The sequence below is a fragment of the Lutjanus erythropterus genome, chromosome 9, assembly GCF_056507025.1.
Source record: "Lutjanus erythropterus isolate fLutEry1 chromosome 9, fLutEry1.hap2, whole genome shotgun sequence".
NCBI lineage: Eukaryota > Metazoa > Chordata > Actinopteri > Lutjaniformes > Lutjanidae > Lutjanus > Lutjanus erythropterus.
The window spans coordinates 34468306-34486560 of NC_139325.1; the positions used below are offsets into that span (position 1 = coordinate 34468306).

Sequence of the window (18255 nt, forward strand, 5' to 3'; positions counted from 1 at the left end):
GACATAGCATTGTGATAACATGCAGAAAGTGAGTTCTTATGGTTAAAAGGTTCTATCTGCATTTGATCTGTTTCAAAAAACACATTTACAGATTTGGTAGGATTTTGATATTGTGCATTTAGAATACAGTAAAGTTTTTTAATATATGAAAGTGACTTAATCCACATATAATTTTTGCTATTGGGAATTCAAAAACCTCTCAAAATCAATCCTAACGCATGAGGGAACCTTATAAATCCAAGTGCATTGACAACTAACCAATTAATTGCTGCAGCTCTACTGCTGTTTCTAAAAATGTTAAATCTGATGAGAATTTTCTCAAATGCTAAAAATGTGAAAAAATAATGAAAATGTCTATAAAGATTTCCCAAAGCTGAAGTTAACCTTTTAGATATTTGCCATTTCAGCTTAGACACATTACTTAAATTATCAAGATGGTTATTTTCTGTCGATTGAGCAACTGGTTAATCAACTTCTGTTTCAGCTCTGCATTCATTACATGTAAATGATTATTTTTTGTCAAGATAAACTATTACCAGGATATTTTAGATATAAATAATACCTGAAAACAGATAATTAAACACTGTGCTGCCTGTGTTATGCATAAGGGTCATAATGACACTTAATGATGCTGCTGGTCACCCAGGTATTTATTGTTTCAAGCATGTCTGCTCTGCTGGAATGTGCAAATTTGTGAGGTGTTTACAAAAGTGGACTGTACCATCACAGAGGAGGGGGGTTACTCTTAGTTTAGCCACAATTTTCTCAGTAAACGTACATAATTATAGTCGAAATTAGGGTATTTACTCGAAGCAAAGCTCATTCTAAGTAAGATAATCTAAATAAAGCCAAAATGATCTAGATTCGGGCAGTTTGCGGTCACTGAGATGTGGTCTCGTCCACCATTCTCTGCAGTCTGCAGTGGATATGGCGTCACTGAAAAGTGTAGGAGTCGAGAAACTTCATCCATGTAAATAACGTCAATAAGAAAGCTGTGTGTCAAGCTGTAGGTAGCAATACACAGTTTATAGCTATACACATTTAACAGCCTATTTTTAAGTATGCCCCGGAAAAAGCCATTTAGCAACAAGCAGAAGAAGAAACAGCTACAAGTCAAGCGGGAGAGAAAGAGAGGTAACTACATTTGCCGTTAGCGTTACCAAGCTAGCGATAGCAGTTAGCTAACGGTTCGTGCTCCACAGCTAACTAGCGTCAAACGCGTGGAGCACGAAGTGTTGTGTGTCTGTGTAACGTTAGTCCTGATTTAAGAGAGATTTTCGCGTAAACTACTGCTTATTTAGTTAGCTAGCCTGTTAAATAACCCTCCATGTTTTCTGTTAGCTAGCTGTAATCACAAGCAGTGTGACATAACTTGCCTTCTAACTTGACCAATGTGAATAGTACAGCAGAATAGCACAGTGTTGTGCATGTGAGACAGTGGTGTTAAACATTACTTATACATCCGATTTTTATGTTGCGCTTTACAGTCATGTCTGAGATACTATGTCAAATTAGAAGAGGCCGTGGGGTCAGTGTACGGTCACCAACAGATCAATTTCAAGACAGCACTTAACAGTGATGACATGCTGGCTCTAAGACTGTCATGTGCTTATTATACAGCAGGGATACTCAAGTTGCTTTGCCCGGTAGTCACTTCTGTAAAATGACGGGAGGCCAGGGGTTAGTTAATTTAAACATTAGTCATTGAGAAAATAAACGTACATACTTTATTTTTTAATTAACTGTCTAATTAACTTGGCATATTAACTATGATAACTTGGTGCAAGGATTGACAGTGTTACTGCGTTTAGTAACTGCAACTTTATTGTACCAAAAAAGTTTAAACTAGGGCTACACAATTAATCACAATAAAAATGCAATATGGCCAATGCAGTATCCAAATCACAGGACAAAAATAGCAATTAAAAAACAAAAAAGAATGAGTGAGAAAACAGCATTATGATGAGGTTCTGTAGTGCTGCATTTTTTCAGTGAACATGAAAAATGTAATGCAAAATGGATCATATCCACTAATTATATCGCGTATTTCAGTTTCTTTCTTCATTTTTTAACCAAAAAAGTGGCATGTTTGCTGCTGTGTTACATCACCTTTTTTTTAAATAATACATTAAGCATTTGGGAAGTGAGGACACTAATTGTTGAAGTTTAGAAAGTGAAATGCTCAATTATTCTTGCTGAGTATACAACTTTTTTTTTTTTTAAACTTTTATTTATTCAGGGAGGTTTCACTGAGAGTGATACTCTATTTTCAATGCCTCGATCACATTCACACAGTTACACATTCATACCTGGAAGCTGCTCAGTACAACCTCAGTCTTATCTGCTGGCCACTGAGCAGCTCCACTGTAGCAGTTGGGGTGAAATGTTTTCTCAAGGGTGCCTCTGTGGTGGCAGCGAGGGAGGGGCTGGCGCTGTCCTTCACTTTACCCACCCAGATTTATTCTGCTGGTCGGGGGATCCTTCTGGTCCCAAGCTTGCTTCTCTAACCTTTAGGCCACCACTGCTACTGATTCAAGTGCTCAGCAGTCCAGGATCTCCACTGTTGTATTTTGTGCTACATGTGGCACACGTTTTCAGTGGGAGACAGGTCTGGACTGCAAGCAGGTCAGTCTACAGCCCAAACTCTTTTACTACAAAGACACACTGTTGTGACATGTACAGAATGTGTCTTGGCATTGTTTTACTTAAATATGCAATGGCGTCTCTTATAAACACATCATCTGGATGGCAGCATATGTTGCTCCAAAACCTGTATGTATCTTTCAGGATTAATTTATAATTAACGACTCTGCCGTCACAGATGTGCAAGTTACCCATGCCACTGGCACAAACACACCCTCATATGATCACAGATGCTGGCTTTTGAACTCTGTGCTGGTAACATTCTGGATGGTCCTTTTCCTCTTTAGTACGGAGGACACGACGAAAAACATATTGAGATAGGAACCTGTCACACCACAGCATACTTCCTCGTTTTTCGTTCTGAATTAGAAATGGTTATAGGGTCATCCAGCACCTTATCAAGGACCAGATTTGGCACGCAGGCTGCAAGTTGATTATCACTGAAGTATTCAAGTACTAACACAGGACATCACATCATTTTATTCCCAAAATCTTTGTGTGTGCAACTCTCGCAGGTGTTGAATTGCCACTATATTTATAAAAGTCATTGAGATATTCTTTAATCCTCCTTCACATTTACAATACAAGACCACTTTTCTGTCAGTATACACTGAAATTCATTTGCATCCTTGGGCAGCACCGTTAAAGAGATTTCACATAAATTTAACGTACAGTACACATAAGACACATTCAACAAACATACAAAAAACAGTCATGACCAATACATATCATATTTCCTCTGGATTCATATCACAATTAGCACTACACTGATATTGGTTTAGTAACAGGATAGACTGATGTATAAAAAAGTCTTCAGTCAGTTTTGTTTTAGAGGAGGGTCTCTGAATCATTGGTTGCAGGGCTGAAGTTGGTATTTACTGTTTGCAACATGGGAAGAGTCAGACAAGTTACCGATAGCAAGTCTGAGCATGCTCTTGTTGTGACACTCTGTGCGTGTTCTTGGTGTGAGTTGCTTGACAGGAGAGTGCCACAGTTTGGCCAATGATGTTTACACGAATTTGGATTTGATTTAGTTTTAAGTTTCAGAGATAGACTGCTGAATGAGGCTGTAGTGCAGAACAAGAAGACACTCTGAATCACTGATATGAAAAACGGGAAAATAATCTGGCTGCTAGCTCCAAAAGATCCGAGTCTGCACTGAATGTAAATATGCTGCTGCATCAAATAAATTCTATACGAGGAGATTGTGATAGGGTGTCATCTATCATAAAGCTCATGTATTTGTATGAGACTTGTTTAATCTCTCAATCAGTTGGAAAATGTATTTCAAAAATGTAGACTTCATAATGTTACCTCACTTAGGATTCAGTAACACACTTTAAAATCTTCTTTGACTTCCAAAACTTGGGAGTAAACAACCTATTATTGACCAGGGTAAAATTATACTGTTGTTAATAATTTCATTAGCGCAGGAGGCCATTGAAAAGTCAGTGAGTATCAGGCAGAACAATTTGAAACTTCCTGGATTAGCACTTGGCTGAGGACACCTGATTAAAAGCATATCAATATCTGTAACAGCCAACATGAGTGGAAACGGAGCTCTTGGTATTGGTTTCAAGAAAGTTAATTGGTGTATGATGAATCCCTGTATTCGACTGTGACCCCCTGACTTTTTCCCCCCGACTTTCAGGTGACACGGGCTCTGGGCCAAGCAGCCGCAATGCCAGCGTGGAGCGAGGAGGAGAGCGGCAGTCGGACACCTCAGACAGTGAGACCACAGATATTAGGAAACTAAATCAGCAGCCCTTCAACAGAGAAGGTAGATATGACCCCAACAGGTGAGTTGTCAGTATCATTACTAATACTCACTTTCATTAAAAGAATACTGTTGTGAAAGATATAAAATTCTGCAGAGATAAATATATATTGTGACATTCAGGTATACTTGCAATTTATTACCTGTTGCAGCAGCAGGATGCTTGAATTGGAAGAAAAAAGTGGCTACTCTATGATAATTAAATTCATAGCAAAATGTCAGGGTATCAACACTGTATTTTAGTGACTTCATTTATTGGAAATGGCTTAAATTGGCTATAGAAAACACCATATAGTGTATTGTCAACTCAGACATTTGGTGGTCATTTGTTGCTTTAGTGTGTAACATAAAAAACGAGAGAAGAAGCAGCTCATGTTTTAAGTTGCCATGTTCTGAAAATTATTTAAATTACATTTTTTTAGATAGAGCAATCCAGCTGTTAGGCTAATCTGTGACGTAGCCTTATTGACGCCCCTCTCGCACTCCACTCAGGTTCCGACTGCACTTTGAGAAAGAGAGTAAAGAGGAGGTGGAAAAGAGGAAGAAGCTGGCCAGGGAGAAGGTGCTGCAGCCGGTGTCAGAAAAAGAGCTCGAGATCAACATCAATGACATCTACCCTCCAGAGAAAGGTCTGGCTGTGTGTGTTTTTTTTTTAAGCTTTTCACATGACTGTCTCAAAATAAGCCAAACAGATGAGCTGACTAGGTTAATGGAGTGGGTCACTGCTTGACACGCTGAAATTTGATTATTCGCTGCCAGGTCTTGGTTTCCCACGACGGCCGTCCTGGAATTATGAGATGACACGAGAAAGCCTGTTGAAGAAAGAGGAGAAGTCGTACAGAGACTACCTGGACGACCTGCACTCCAGAAACCCACCCGGCTCTCTGAGCCACTTTGAGCACAATCTGGAGGTCAGTCACTCGATAGATTCACTCTTTGAACATCAAAATGCCAGTACTGGACCAGAAACTCTTTTATTTTTTCATTTTGCTTTCAAAATTAAGATTCACATTATTTTGGTGAATGACGCAGCTTAGTTTTTGTTATACAGATTTCAACTGTGTGTCAGCAATTAGGGCTGCAATTAATGATCACTTTTGTCATCATCAATTAATCTGTCGATTACTCTATTGATTAATTCATTGTTTTTTTGTTCTATAAAATGTCAGTAAATGGTTAAAAATCAGTCAGTTGGTTTCCCAAAGCCCAAGATGACATCCGTAATAATCATCAGCGATCTTCATTTTACTGTCAGAGATTTAAAGAAATCAGAAAATATTCACATTTGAGAAGCAGAAATCAAGAGAATTTGGACATTTTTTTGATATCAAAAGAGTTGGTGATTAAATTAGTAATTGATCCCTTGTTTAATTGTTGCAGCTCTATTAAAAACCTAAATTAACTCAAACAAAGGTGAAAACTGGTGCCATTGCAAAGTTTCTACTGTATATTTAAGGCCCCAGTTCAGGTAATTACTCAGTTGTTGCCCAAGCAATAATTCAAAATTCTCTCCATAAGATTATTAAATGACCCAGGAAGAAATGCGGTGCAGGTCAGAGCTCACCATTTTTCCTCTCTCACCCCTCAATATTGTTTTCTTTCACTGCGAGCAGTGAATTTAGCATACAGCCTTAGTATAATTTTTATTATGCCTCTGCGCCAGCAACAGCTGTGGCCAGAGACATTATGTTTTCACATTGTCTGTCTGTTCCATTCTGGTGAACACTTTATCTCAAGAACGCCTGGAGGTATCACAATAGTAAAATTTTGGTGCTTTTTTAGTACGTTTTGTTAAAACAGTTTGGTATTAGAATTTCCAAACATTCGGTATTTGTCGTAGGTCAATATTGGTTTGTTTGCACAGAAAGGGAAGTAAATTTTTGCCTCACACAGACACAGAGGGTGTGTGTCGGTGTTTTGCTCAGCCTCTGACTCACCTGTGCACTCAGACTCCAGTTCTTCTCTGTTATTTTCCTCCAGTCTCCCTTCTTCTTCCCCTTCTCCTCTCTACGTTCATGAAGTAAAATCAGATCAGATTTGAATCGAATCCAAAGTGACTTGCTGTGTTTATTCCTCCAGAAGCTCTGGCTCTAACCCCAGCGCTCTCCCCCAGAGCTTCCTGGGGCTCAGCAGCTGTCTGGCGGGCAGCAGTTCATATGTATGATTATTAAAATTAGAAGATTTCATTGTAAATTTATTTTGTACTGTCTGTGAGTCTCACGGTTTTGCAGCAGCATGCTGGACCTCCAAGGTTTATTTCCCTCGTGGACGATCTGTTTCTGATCCACTAGAGATCGAGTGTCCGACCAGTATCGATTCAGTCTTAAGTATGGTTTTGGTATTGAGTATCATGAAACTAAACTTGGCATTGGTGTCCAAGTCAAAACGTTGGTATCATGACAGCACTACTTCACAAAACTCTTTTTGGCCATAACAGATTAGCAAATCATCTTACTGCATTTTAAACAGTTAAAAAATACACTAAATAAGGCTTTAAGTCATTCAGAGTCTCCACTACATATATTAAATGGGCAGACATGAATATAAGATGAAATTTGAGTGGTTAGCATAAGCAAACAACTGTGAGATGGTAATTCTAGTTATATGAAAACCAGGTTTTAAAAGCTCAGACTGCCGGCATCCTGTCTGTGCAAAATGAGTGTTTATGAATCCCATCAAACTCTTTGACAACAGATAACAGCACATGAAGTAATCCTGCTTGTTATTGAGTGTCCATGATACACCATGAACTGAATATATCATTGTGGTGAAGTTGGATCACGTAGGGATTTGTCATAATTTTAGGACATACCTGTGCATCGTCTGTGATTTTCCACTGGGAACAAAGTGTACTTTTCTGCCTTACATGCAGCGATATTATTCTGTTTTGTTCAGGCTGTGAAAATGCTAACACTGTTTCTCAAAATCAAAAACCCTGCAGATCATTTAATTTCAAAGCGTGGGCTGAGCTCAGGAGGCACATCACAGCAGAAGCAGGCATTGAGCAGCTGGTGGTGTGATAAGTGACTCTCAGTAATCTAGAGATGATGGCTTTTTAAGTGGAGCTGAGGATTGGAGTGATGGAAAAATAACACATACTATATGAATAAGCTGCCTGTTTGAACAGGTTGTTTTGCCTGTTGGACTAGATTTTATTTTTATAGCATTAAATCCGAGCATTACAGGAAACAGAAAATGGATATTAGCTTTAAATAGCTTTTAAAAGTCATGATCTTTTTTCGTTTCCTAATAAACTGTCATGCTGATTAAGAACAGAAAATGTGCATTTATAGACAGGACTTTGTTTTGGTTACAGTTATAACTCTCACCATACTTCCCATTCCTTTTTTTTTTTGTCTTTTAGACATGGAGGCAACTATGGAGAGTGTTGGAGATGTCAGATGTCGTCCTGCTCATCGTGGACATCAGGCACCCGGTAGGTAGTCTTACAAGCAAAAACCGGCAGGATGGATCAGACCACTAGATGGAGACACAGTCAACATCCATCCGAGTGTCTGACGTGGTGTTTATTATTTATGAGTTTATTTACCTGACACATCTTCAACCTTGTCATGTTTTTGTTTTGTAATTTGGTCCACATTATAATAATATTACATTTATTGTCCACATTATAAGGAACCTTATTTTTATGCTGAAAAGACACATGCATAATGATTTATTTTATTGGTGTCAAAATAAAAGTAAAGTTGACAAGATGCAAAGATTGCGTAGAAGTAGATTTGGAGAAAAGTATCCCACCTGATGGCTCTACTTCAAACACATACTGAAATTTTATGTGGTCTGACCTTTTAGAATTTAAATTGAGTTTTATGAGGAGTTCAATGAAAATCTGGCCCCAATTTAAATGGTCAACACAAATTTAATGACCATATTTTGTATTTGGATAAATCTGACCCTCAGATCAGCAGTTAAGTTTGACATTGATCATTTGTTTTCCTTCAGAAGTGTCTCATTAAATTTTAAATTACATACATTGTTGTAGTTTTGTTCACTGTGTTCAAGACGTGTCTGTGTCGTTTTATTCCACGTTAAATTAAACCCGGTTCTTTGGTTCTAAATATAAGACATCAGCTCCTGACATACTTCTAATTCTAACAAGCCAGATATATTTTATGTGAAGTGAATTCATGTCCTCCATTTAGAGTTTCTGGTGTTAATATTAAGTTAAAAATGGCACAACTCTTCTTGTTCCTATTAAGGATATGTTCGAGTGATTTACTTCTTTAAAGGGACAGTTTACCCCAAAATCAAGAACACATATCTTTCCTTTCACTTGTAGTGCTATTTATCTATGTAGACCAGTGTTTCTTAAACTTTCTAGACCATATACCACCTCAGAAAGTATTAGGCTCTCCAAGCACCACCACTATGACTGACATTAAAATACAGTATTGTAGGCCAACCCTATTCAGCTGCTTTATACAGTGACAGTTCACCCAGGAGGCAGATTTATTCCTAATTAAATGACTGCCTATTGTTGACTGTAGTTCTGTCTTTGGGGCTGTGGCTTACTGCAAACACAGTTTAACTTCGAACTAATCATGGATGACATATGCATACGCTACATGCAGGCTGATACTGAAAGAAAATTATTACAGGAAAGACAAAACTTATTTTAAATCACATTTCGCTGATCTTATGGTTTAAGTATTTTGTCGCATTTTGATTATATGTTTATAAATTGATTTATTTAATTTTTAAAAATCTTGGAGATTCCTCACTGTACCACTAGAGGGAGCTCAAGTACCACCGGTGTTGCTCGTAGTCCGACTCACTGGATGCACATTGTGGGTGTGAGTCTGCAATTGGTTGCTTGTTTCAAGCAGCATTGTGACATCTGCTAGCTACATTTTCAAAAAGTCCCAGAGAAACAACAACAACAACCTCTGAGGTGCAACCTAAATGCTGATTATGGCAAATTAGCACTGCTAATGGTACAAGTGTAAACAAACGAACAGCTTTTAACTTTTCTTTTGCGGTGATGGAGACATTTTACAGTCAGAGCTCGCCTCCAGATGTGCACACGTTCTGCCAAAACACGTTCCCCCTCACCGCTATTTTGCAGCAGCACCATCACTGCATCCTGGGCTTAGCTCAACCCAAGAGGTGATTGGTTTAAAGAAATGCAAACGAGGTGGGGTGTTTTTTGCCCTATAGCAAAATGTGTATGTGGAGCCAGACTTTTCTCCAGCACTGTGGAGGTCTAGCAATGCGAGACTACTCTTACCATAGTTTGAGAATCTAGGATTTAGATTCTTTTGGTGTGAGGTGGTGAGTTTTGGAGATATTGGCAGTAGATACGTCTGCCTTCTTTCAAATATATTAGAACTAGATTGGCCTCAGCATGTGGTTCTCAAAACATTAAAAATACATATGAAAAACTCAACAGTAAGGTCTCTTTCCAGAAACCGTGACCTGGTCCCTCAAAATAATCAATAGCAAGAAAGTAAGTTCTTCATGAAACTGTGGGGTGAACTGAACTGGGGTGAACTGTCTTTAAATAGGCCATACTTACCTTTTCAACAATGGGTCTTCTCATTTAACCCACCCAGGTGTTGCAGTTTCCTCCAGCCCTGTACCACTACATCACAGGAGAACTCCAGAAGCAGGTGGTCCTGGTGTTGAACAAAGCCGACCTGTGTCCTCCCCCACTGGTGATCGCTTGGAAACACTACATGACCTCCCAGTTCCCCCACCTGCAAATAGTCTGCTTCACCTCCCACCCTGGACAGCCCTACAGCACAGGTGAGGAGGGAGAAACTGGAGAGATAAGAAGAGTGACTCATATAAAAGATGACATCAGGGGGACCTTTAGAATTTAAATAAACCTGCCACTCAGTGAATTTATTTGAGTGCAGTATCACCAGAATAACCTGACTGGCTCTTGTTGCAGTGCGAATAACAGTTTGTCTGTCCGTCTGTCTGTCTGTCTGTCTGCTGGCTCGTAGTGCTCCAGAAGAAGAGGATGAGGAAGAAAGCTGGCTGGAATCAAGCTGGAGGTCCTATAGATATCCTGAAGGCCTGTCAGGAGATCACAGCAGGGAGAGGTGGGTGTCTGTCCACTCTAAATCCTTCATACTCATAGATGTCAACCATTAAATTAAGTTTGATAACTTATTAATCGTTTTTGGTCCTTTTTTATAAAGAAAAAATGTCCAAACTGTCTGATTTCAGCTTCTCACATGTGAACATTGTCTTTTTCTTTAGTCCTCTGTGACAGTTAAACTGAATATCTTTGGTTTGTGGACAAAACAAGACATTTGATGTCACCATGAAATTTTATGGACTAAACAACTAAGCAATTAATGAAGAAAAGGATGCCAGATTAATCAATAATGGAAATACTTATTAGTTGCAGCCCTATGTCTCAGTCAGTTGTCGTCTTTGTTAACTTGACTCCGTGTACAAGTTTTTGTTGATTATTGAAAGTTCTTCCTTTTGTTTTCAAAGTTGACCTATCCAGCTGGGAGCAGAAGATTCAGAGAGATGCTGTCGCTGAGCAGCTGGATGGGGAGCGGCAAGATGACGGAGCAGAGTCGGTGCTGGTGGAGCATCAGAGTGACAGCGTCATGGAGATGAGCAGCCCGTCCCAGGAGCTCTACAAAGACGGCATTCTCACACTGGGCTGCATAGGTAAACATCCAAGCTTTCACAGAGAAATTTAATTGAGCTATCCTAAAAACAAAAAATCTTGCAAAGAAAAAATTAAGTTTCTAAGTAACTTTTCAACTGGTGTTTCTCATCAGTTTTTGGTTTAGTTACTTGATTCGCTGAAGATAGCTATAGGGCTGCCTCAGAAAATTGGATGAGTCGAACCATCAGTTGAGAAAACCACATTTTTTAGCTGCATTATTGTACAATTGTGCAACAGCTTGGCAGGCTGTAAACTTTCTCCAGAGTGTCCTGGGGCATTAAAAAGTCTTAAAAGTTCTAAGATCCAAATTAAAATGTCTTAAAAATGATTTCAGTGGGTCTTAAAAATTGATTGGATTAATAAAGCAAACACTACTTTTATGCATTTTCAGTCTCACTTTTAAATGGTTTTAGGGAAAAAATGGTCTGGATCAGGCAGTAACAGCTTCAAAATAAAACCAACATGGGACCAATAAGCACAAATGCAAACTCTGCAGTAATTCCTGCAACTCCAGTAAACGATTTCCTGACAGCGTTTTGATCTACACCAACATTAAAAGCGAACGTGCTCTGGACCTAACAAAAAATCACTCATATAAAAGCATATGTTTGGTACTTTGCTAGTATGGATGTTGAATAGGTCTTAAGTAGCATTTATAATGATCCTAAACAAGTATTAGATTTAACTTAACAGAATTTCTGTGGACAAACCAAGTCTCAAAATGACAGCAAACATAAAACTGTCTGTGATGGAAGCAGAGAAGGGTGATAGAAATAGAGGGCAGCGTGACTCTGGTCTGTTGGCTGCTGCAACGCTCTCTGCTCCAGTGATGACTGTCCGTGAGGTCGGCTGAACCCCGTTTGAACCACGCGGTGATACAGCCTCCTCTGCTGCTGTCCACTGTGATGTCCCTTCAGCTGACAGCCCTTTCAACAGCTTGGCAGGAGAGACGCTCTGTGATATTTAAAGATCCTGGGGTTTTATAACCGAACCACGAACAGGATGTACTGTTTTACTACATCAGACTGTGTGGAAATCTGATGTTTTCACATCACAGATGATGAAGAAAGGTATTAAAATATGAACTAGGCTAAAACTGAGACTGATAAAAGCGTTTACTGTGACGCTGACTTGAAAAAATGTGTAACGAATAGTCAGATTATCAAATTGAACAGCCAAATTTGATTCAACTGAAAAAAATCTGAGTCGAGTTCAGAACTGTGTAACTGCATCAGTACAATGAGCACCTTTCTCTTCAATCCGCTGGAAGAATAATTTACCAGGAGTTATGAGTAAAAACTTCTCTGGGGACTCAATATTATTCTTACCTTATTATGATTAGGAAAGAAAACAAGGTCCACCCTATCCCTTATTTAACCTGCTGAAAGTTCTTCTCTCTTGATAATCCACAGGAATTTCATCTGATATGTTATGAAAAACGTGTCCATATAAAGTAAATCACACTCTGCCTTCCAGTCTAAAATATACTATAGTTAAAGGCTTCAGTATCAAAATAAATAAATAAATAATACTGCAGAACCACATCACTGAAAATTTTCAGGCTAGAGTCAACAATCCAATTTAAGAACACCTTTTTTTTTTTTTTTTTTCAAGAAAAAGAAAAAGGAGACGCCATATTTCACTTGGATACCAACAGAAGTACCTACTGGGCAACGAGGTGAAAAACACAATAAAACAAAAAGACAATAAAAGGAAAAACCCAAAGAGATTTTTGTTTTTTAGTGAGACAAGAGTCTAGAGGACAAGCTAAACAAAAATTATAGTTCAAGCTGTGTACAACAGAGTAATAAGTAAAGGAAACACAGACTTTCTGTTTCCACAGGAGTACGTCTCATTCAAGAACCACGCGTACGAGCAGATTTGTTCGTAAGTGATGTGTGCATGTGATTTAGGAGAACTTGTCGCACTCACCAGTTGTTCTATTATGAATTATCTTTCAGATCAATTTATGAGCGGTTCAGACTCATCGAAGGAGTCGTGCAGTTAGTCAGTTTTTCACTAACGACTGTATATTTCATTAGCTTGATGACATTTTGAGTTTGAAAAATAAATTACACTTCATAATTATGTCGACAATTTATTCTGTTTAACTGCATTTCAAATTCTTATGTAATTTTAAATTTGCATATAAAGCATATCATCATTAATTTAATGATGTATTATTAGCTTCTGTCAGGTGTACTGGCTGTATATCTGCACACGCAGGTTTATGAAGCCGCTGTCCGGGGGAACATCCTTGCTTATTCTGTCCTCTTATCTCTGTGATGGAAACTTCGACCCTCTCCTCCGGTTGTAGTCATCGATCACCTTGCTTTGGCGAGGCGTTTTTCTTCTTCTTTTTTTTTCTTTGAAGCTGTTTTCATATCGAGACACTTCTTTATTTCAGTGACATTTCGACCCTCAGGTAACACGGCTTTTGTTTTCCTGTTACTTTGCTTCAGCAGGTTCTGTAATTCTTCTGCTGACACTGTTAAAATTATAGATTTTCCTTGATGGATCTCTGAAAGCAGAACTTCAAACTCTTTTACTCCCTGATGTCATTTTCATGAATGAATGCTTTCTGACATATGTGACGGGAAGCATGGCCTTATATGGTATTATTGGGGGATTAATTCTACTAATTTACAAGCCTCGTGGACGTGCACTCAAAATACACACAGGCAGATCATATACACAGTTCTCTGGAGTTACGAGCGTTTGCTGAATCTGACATGGCATGTTCGTACGAGCCCTTTGTACAAAAAAAGTGAGAGCAATGTTCTCGTATGAGGCCCAGCGTCTGTTATAACCTTCCACAGATGTTGTTCCTCAAAATAAAGTTCAGGAAGGTTGGATGCAGCTTCCTCCATGGAAATCTTCGCCAGGAATTTTTGGAGTTACAGTCCCCGTTTCAGCAGATCTGCATCCTTCCACTTTGTTGCTCTCAGTCATTAGCTGTCATGCATCCGATTATTAAAACTTCTTTCAAAGTGTAATTCAAAAGGCACAATGCTGGATCAACAGTGAACAGTATAGCCAGCAATCTTACTCAAGGATTATGTAACATTTTAGCAGAAGGTTTTACTTCATAACTTCTTACCGTGAGATAAAAAGCACCTTCATCTTGTTTGCAGGGCAAACAAAGATCAGAGTCAGATACACCCTTCTTATGCAATCGAACAGGAGTGAAATTTGTTTTGTGTACAAAGTTAAAATTGGTCATTTTGTTCTTTATTGATTTGGATCTTTTGTGATGGATTTTCTAGACATGATCTCATTCTTCAGTTTTCAATGAATGACTTCATCTAAGTCCCTTTCCCAGTTTCTTTGAACAGCATTCCAATTTTTTTTTACTATGTTCAGCATTTTGTATTATTTTCAATGCAGTTTGAACCTTTTATCAGACCATTGATGCACGATTTGTAGGTCTCAAGTTGTCCTTTTTTTTCCCTTGCAGGCTTTCCGAATGTCGGTAAGTCATCTGTCATAAACAGCCTGGTGGGGAGGAAGGTGGTGAGTGTGTCTCGAACCCCAGGCCACACCAAATACTTCCAGACCTACTACCTCACCCAGACGGTCAAACTCTGCGACTGCCCCGGACTGGTTTTCCCCTCACGCGTTGATAAACAGCTGCAGGTATAAGCTCACTTGTGTGCACTCGAGAGCAGATGTGACTTTGTGTTTGCTTGCCTGTTTAGGCTCAATAGAAATGTAATTGTGTTGAACAGACACACACACACACACACCTCTGGGAAAATGGATTATCGATTTTATTCATTCCCACTTGTTATTTTCAAAGGCTCTTCATGAATTCCAGGGTTGTTTTGTCTGATGTCTGCTCAACATTTTTAATAGTGTTTGGATACTAAGTTGCCATTTTCAAAATGATGTTGGACTTCTCTTTGATTAATCTCATTGATCTTTTTCTGTCTCCCCCTTGTCTTATTATCTTTGCCTTTGTTTCCAGATCCTGGCAGGCATCTACCCCGTGTCTCAGCTGCAGGAGCCCTACAGCTCAGTGGGTTATCTGTGCGAAAGGACTTCTTTCCTCTCAGTGCTCAAGCTCAAACATCCCAGTTTGCAGGAGAGCGACGCCCAGCAGGGCAACCAGACGTCTGAGGAGCTCAGCTGGACTGCCTGGGACGTGTGTGAGGGTAAGCCGATTCTCAGTGACACTGAACATCCAGTTCCTAGTTTCTCAAACTGTGGTACGTGTATCACTGCTGGTTCGTAAGCTCTCTATAGTGGTACATGGAAGAATATCAGATTTTTTTTTTTTTAATGAATAGATTATATCATAATCATTGATTGATGATTAAAATATCAAATATAAATTCTTAAAATGTGAGATCATTGCATGTAAAATATGTTTTTTCTTTGTATTTTTGTTTTAATGTCAGCCTGATTACTGGTAGGCCATTTGCTTTTCTTTTGTTTAGTTTTTGGCTGGTTTTTTTGCTTGTTTTTTAGATTATTTTTGGGGCTTCATTTGTTAGGGACAGCTGAAGATATGACAGGAAAGGAGGTGGAGAGAGGGGGGATGACATGCAGCAAATGGGCCGCAGGCAGGAGTCAAACCGGCGGCCGCTGCAGAGGACTAACAGCCTCAGTACATACGGCACGCACTCTACCAACTGAGCTACTGCCACCCCATGTTTGGCCATTTGTGAAAAGATGCATCTGATTTCTTGTTGAATCTGTTTGTACAGTCAATCACACCGCAGCTCTTCCCCATTTTAGATGTGCTCTTTCAAGCTGAACACCAACGCTGCCACTCAGTGGGTGTAACCATGGTGACTTAAGCGCACTATGACATCAAGTGCAAACCCTCTATATCGGTCTTAAGTTGATTCACTTGGTACAGTCAGTTTTTGGGTTTCGTCTTTGAGATCAGGGCTGAAGCTTATCTGCAACTAACCATATTATTGGATCCGTTAGCCTAATTTTTTGTGCACATTTATGACTGTATGCTCAAAGACTTCTCTTCTGTTCTATTGTGCAGTGAATTCACAGTTGTTGAATCTGTAACCCGTACAGACTGTTGTCACATCACTCTTTTTCAACAACTGCTAGGCTGAAAAAAAAGCCTTACCCACTAGCAGTGTTGGGGAGAAACTAGTTATTAGTTACGTGTGATTAGATGTGATGTGATTAACTAGTTACATTTGATTAAATTACAAAATAAATATAATTGCAATCCATCCATCCGTTATAGTTACTGGGGAAAAATATGTTGGTGATTACAAAGAGGTTACATTCTTTTTGGGTTGCCTGGCCGAGATCTGTCATCTATTGAGGCACTTTTCTTGATAGAGTTGTTGGCTATAAGCAGTGTGTGTTTTGTAAAAAGAAAAAAACAGAATGGCAGGGGGCATCGCAGCAATGCACCATGAAGATCAGTGATTACTATTTTAATTGTTATAACATATATATAGACATTTTCGTGACTTCTTCTGTGTTTTTTTTTTACTAAACAAGTTATTATGTTTTATAATAACAGTTATTTGATAATAACAGGGACAATTGTGGAACTGGATTTATTGTTTCCTTCCAAGTGTGAGTCTCAGTCCTCATCGCCGCTGTAACATACGAGAGTTCATGACTCTGTCCACTCCAGAAGATCCATAAGTTGTGTTTTTTAAAAAGCTAGCATGGCTGATGAACTTGCATCATCTACTGGCAGGCTTTGGAATTGCATTTAATTTACTCAGTCTGACCAGAAGCAGAGATAACATGTTTCCCCACTGGGGATTAAAAAAAAAAAATGAGTGACCACAGGGGGGATATCAAAATCCATCCCGTTTCCCCCAGCAATTCTCACCCAGGCTATAAGGAAAAAAGATTATCACCAGACTTTTCCTTTAATTATTATGGCTTGTACCATGATGTGTTATACTGTCACTAACATCTGTCATTAAAATATTCCCTCTCTTTCCATCTCTTTATGTGATCTTCAGCGTGGGCAGAGAGGAGAGGCTATAAGACGGCGAAAGCGGCTCGTAACGATGTTTACCGTGCAGCTAACAGTCTCCTGCGGTTGGCAATTGATGGCAGATTGTGCCTCTGCCTCAGACCACCTGGCTATAGTTGCCTGAGAGGTAAAAGAGGCTCTTCCATGGCTCATCATTTCAGCTTCAGCTGTATTTGAACAGTTAAAACGGCAGGTGGGTAGAATTAATTTCTTTTTTGGGGGGGATTATTTATGGTCTACAGAGCATTGGGAAAATCACCCAGACCTGCCGGAGATTATGGCTCTTCAAGGAAGGACGACAGAGGAGGAAGGAGCGGGAGAGAGGGACGACGACGACGACGGGGAGTCCAGCACCGAGCCTGAGGAAGAGAGGGACCGGGACGCAGACGACGATGAGGACGGAGATGATGAGGACGAAGGGTTTGGACGTCCGAGGCGGAAGGACGATAAGACATCTGGCTTCACCGTCAACATGTTTAATGTCCTTCGGGAAAATGAGTGCGAGTGATAACGAAGGGAAAGACGAGCAGAAAGTTCGGTCACACTTTATTTTATGGTATAACAACAGGAAGCAAGCTGTACTTTTTATCAAACTGGACAAAAACTAGACATATTATGTTCTTTATTAAACCCTTATTAGACTTAAATAAGGACACGTTACAACAGAACTATACTGTAAATAAAAGTGAAATTACATACCTGCCACTTCCCCGTTTAAAAACAATATGTGGACCAGATCTACCAAGTAAAGGGCAAAATTGCAGGAGGAATATTTTGTCTATAGGTGACTGCACAGACTTATTGTCACACTGTAGGCAGATAATGTGATTTGATCAAAGAAGTAGGCATCGGTCTTTGTCTCTTCCAGTTGTATGGGATCATCCAGGGAAGGTGTGACTCTGAAATCAGTGTTTCCCACAGGATGACGGCGTAACTGTGGTGGGACGAGGATGGAAAATAGAAAATAATATATTATTTCTGCTTAATTCTCCACCTCACTTTATGGTTTAGTCCCTCCTCTCTCGGTTTCTCTCTTTGTGTGTGTCTGATCTGTTGACCTTCATCATCTGCAGGATGTTTTATAAAGTCACCCAAAAAATGCAACTTGCATTTTTGAAGGAAAAAAAAGCCAAAAATCCATTTTTCACAGCAGCATGTGGAGGAGGCCTTTTATCAGTGACATCGCCTATATAAAACTGACGTGGTAGC

At 39.3% G+C, this 18255-nt stretch overlaps 1 protein-coding gene across 1 annotated transcript; it reads left to right on the top strand.

Moving 5' to 3' along the window:
* The first annotated feature begins 924 nt into the window (after positions 1-924).
* On the top strand, positions 925-17868 carry gnl1 (G protein nucleolar 1). The gene is made up of 12 exons (XM_084727306.1): positions 925-1134; positions 4295-4442; positions 4913-5049; positions 5180-5331; positions 7785-7856; positions 9994-10186; positions 10390-10488; positions 10892-11074; positions 14533-14711; positions 15043-15229; positions 17033-17173; positions 17289-17868. The coding sequence occupies exons 1-12, from the start codon at positions 1062-1064 to the stop codon at positions 17552-17554; spliced, it is 1830 nt and encodes a 609-aa protein (XP_084583432.1). The 5' UTR covers positions 925-1061; the 3' UTR covers positions 17555-17868.
* Positions 17869-18255: the final 387 nt, after the last annotated feature.

What these genes read in the sequence shown, in the direction of transcription:
- gnl1 (XM_084727306.1), top strand. Translation starts at nt 1,062, where the DNA reads ATGCCCCGGAAAAAGCCATTTAGCAACAAGCAGAAGAAGAAACAGCTA. An exon ending in TGGACAGCCCTACAGCACAG is followed by an intron (nt 10,187 to 10,389) that starts GTGAGGAGGGAG and finishes GCTGGCTCGTAG; the next exon opens with TGCTCCAGAAGAAGAGGATG. An exon ending in TGGCTATAGTTGCCTGAGAG is followed by an intron (nt 17,174 to 17,288) that starts GTAAAAGAGGCT and finishes TATGGTCTACAG; the next exon opens with AGCATTGGGAAAATCACCCA.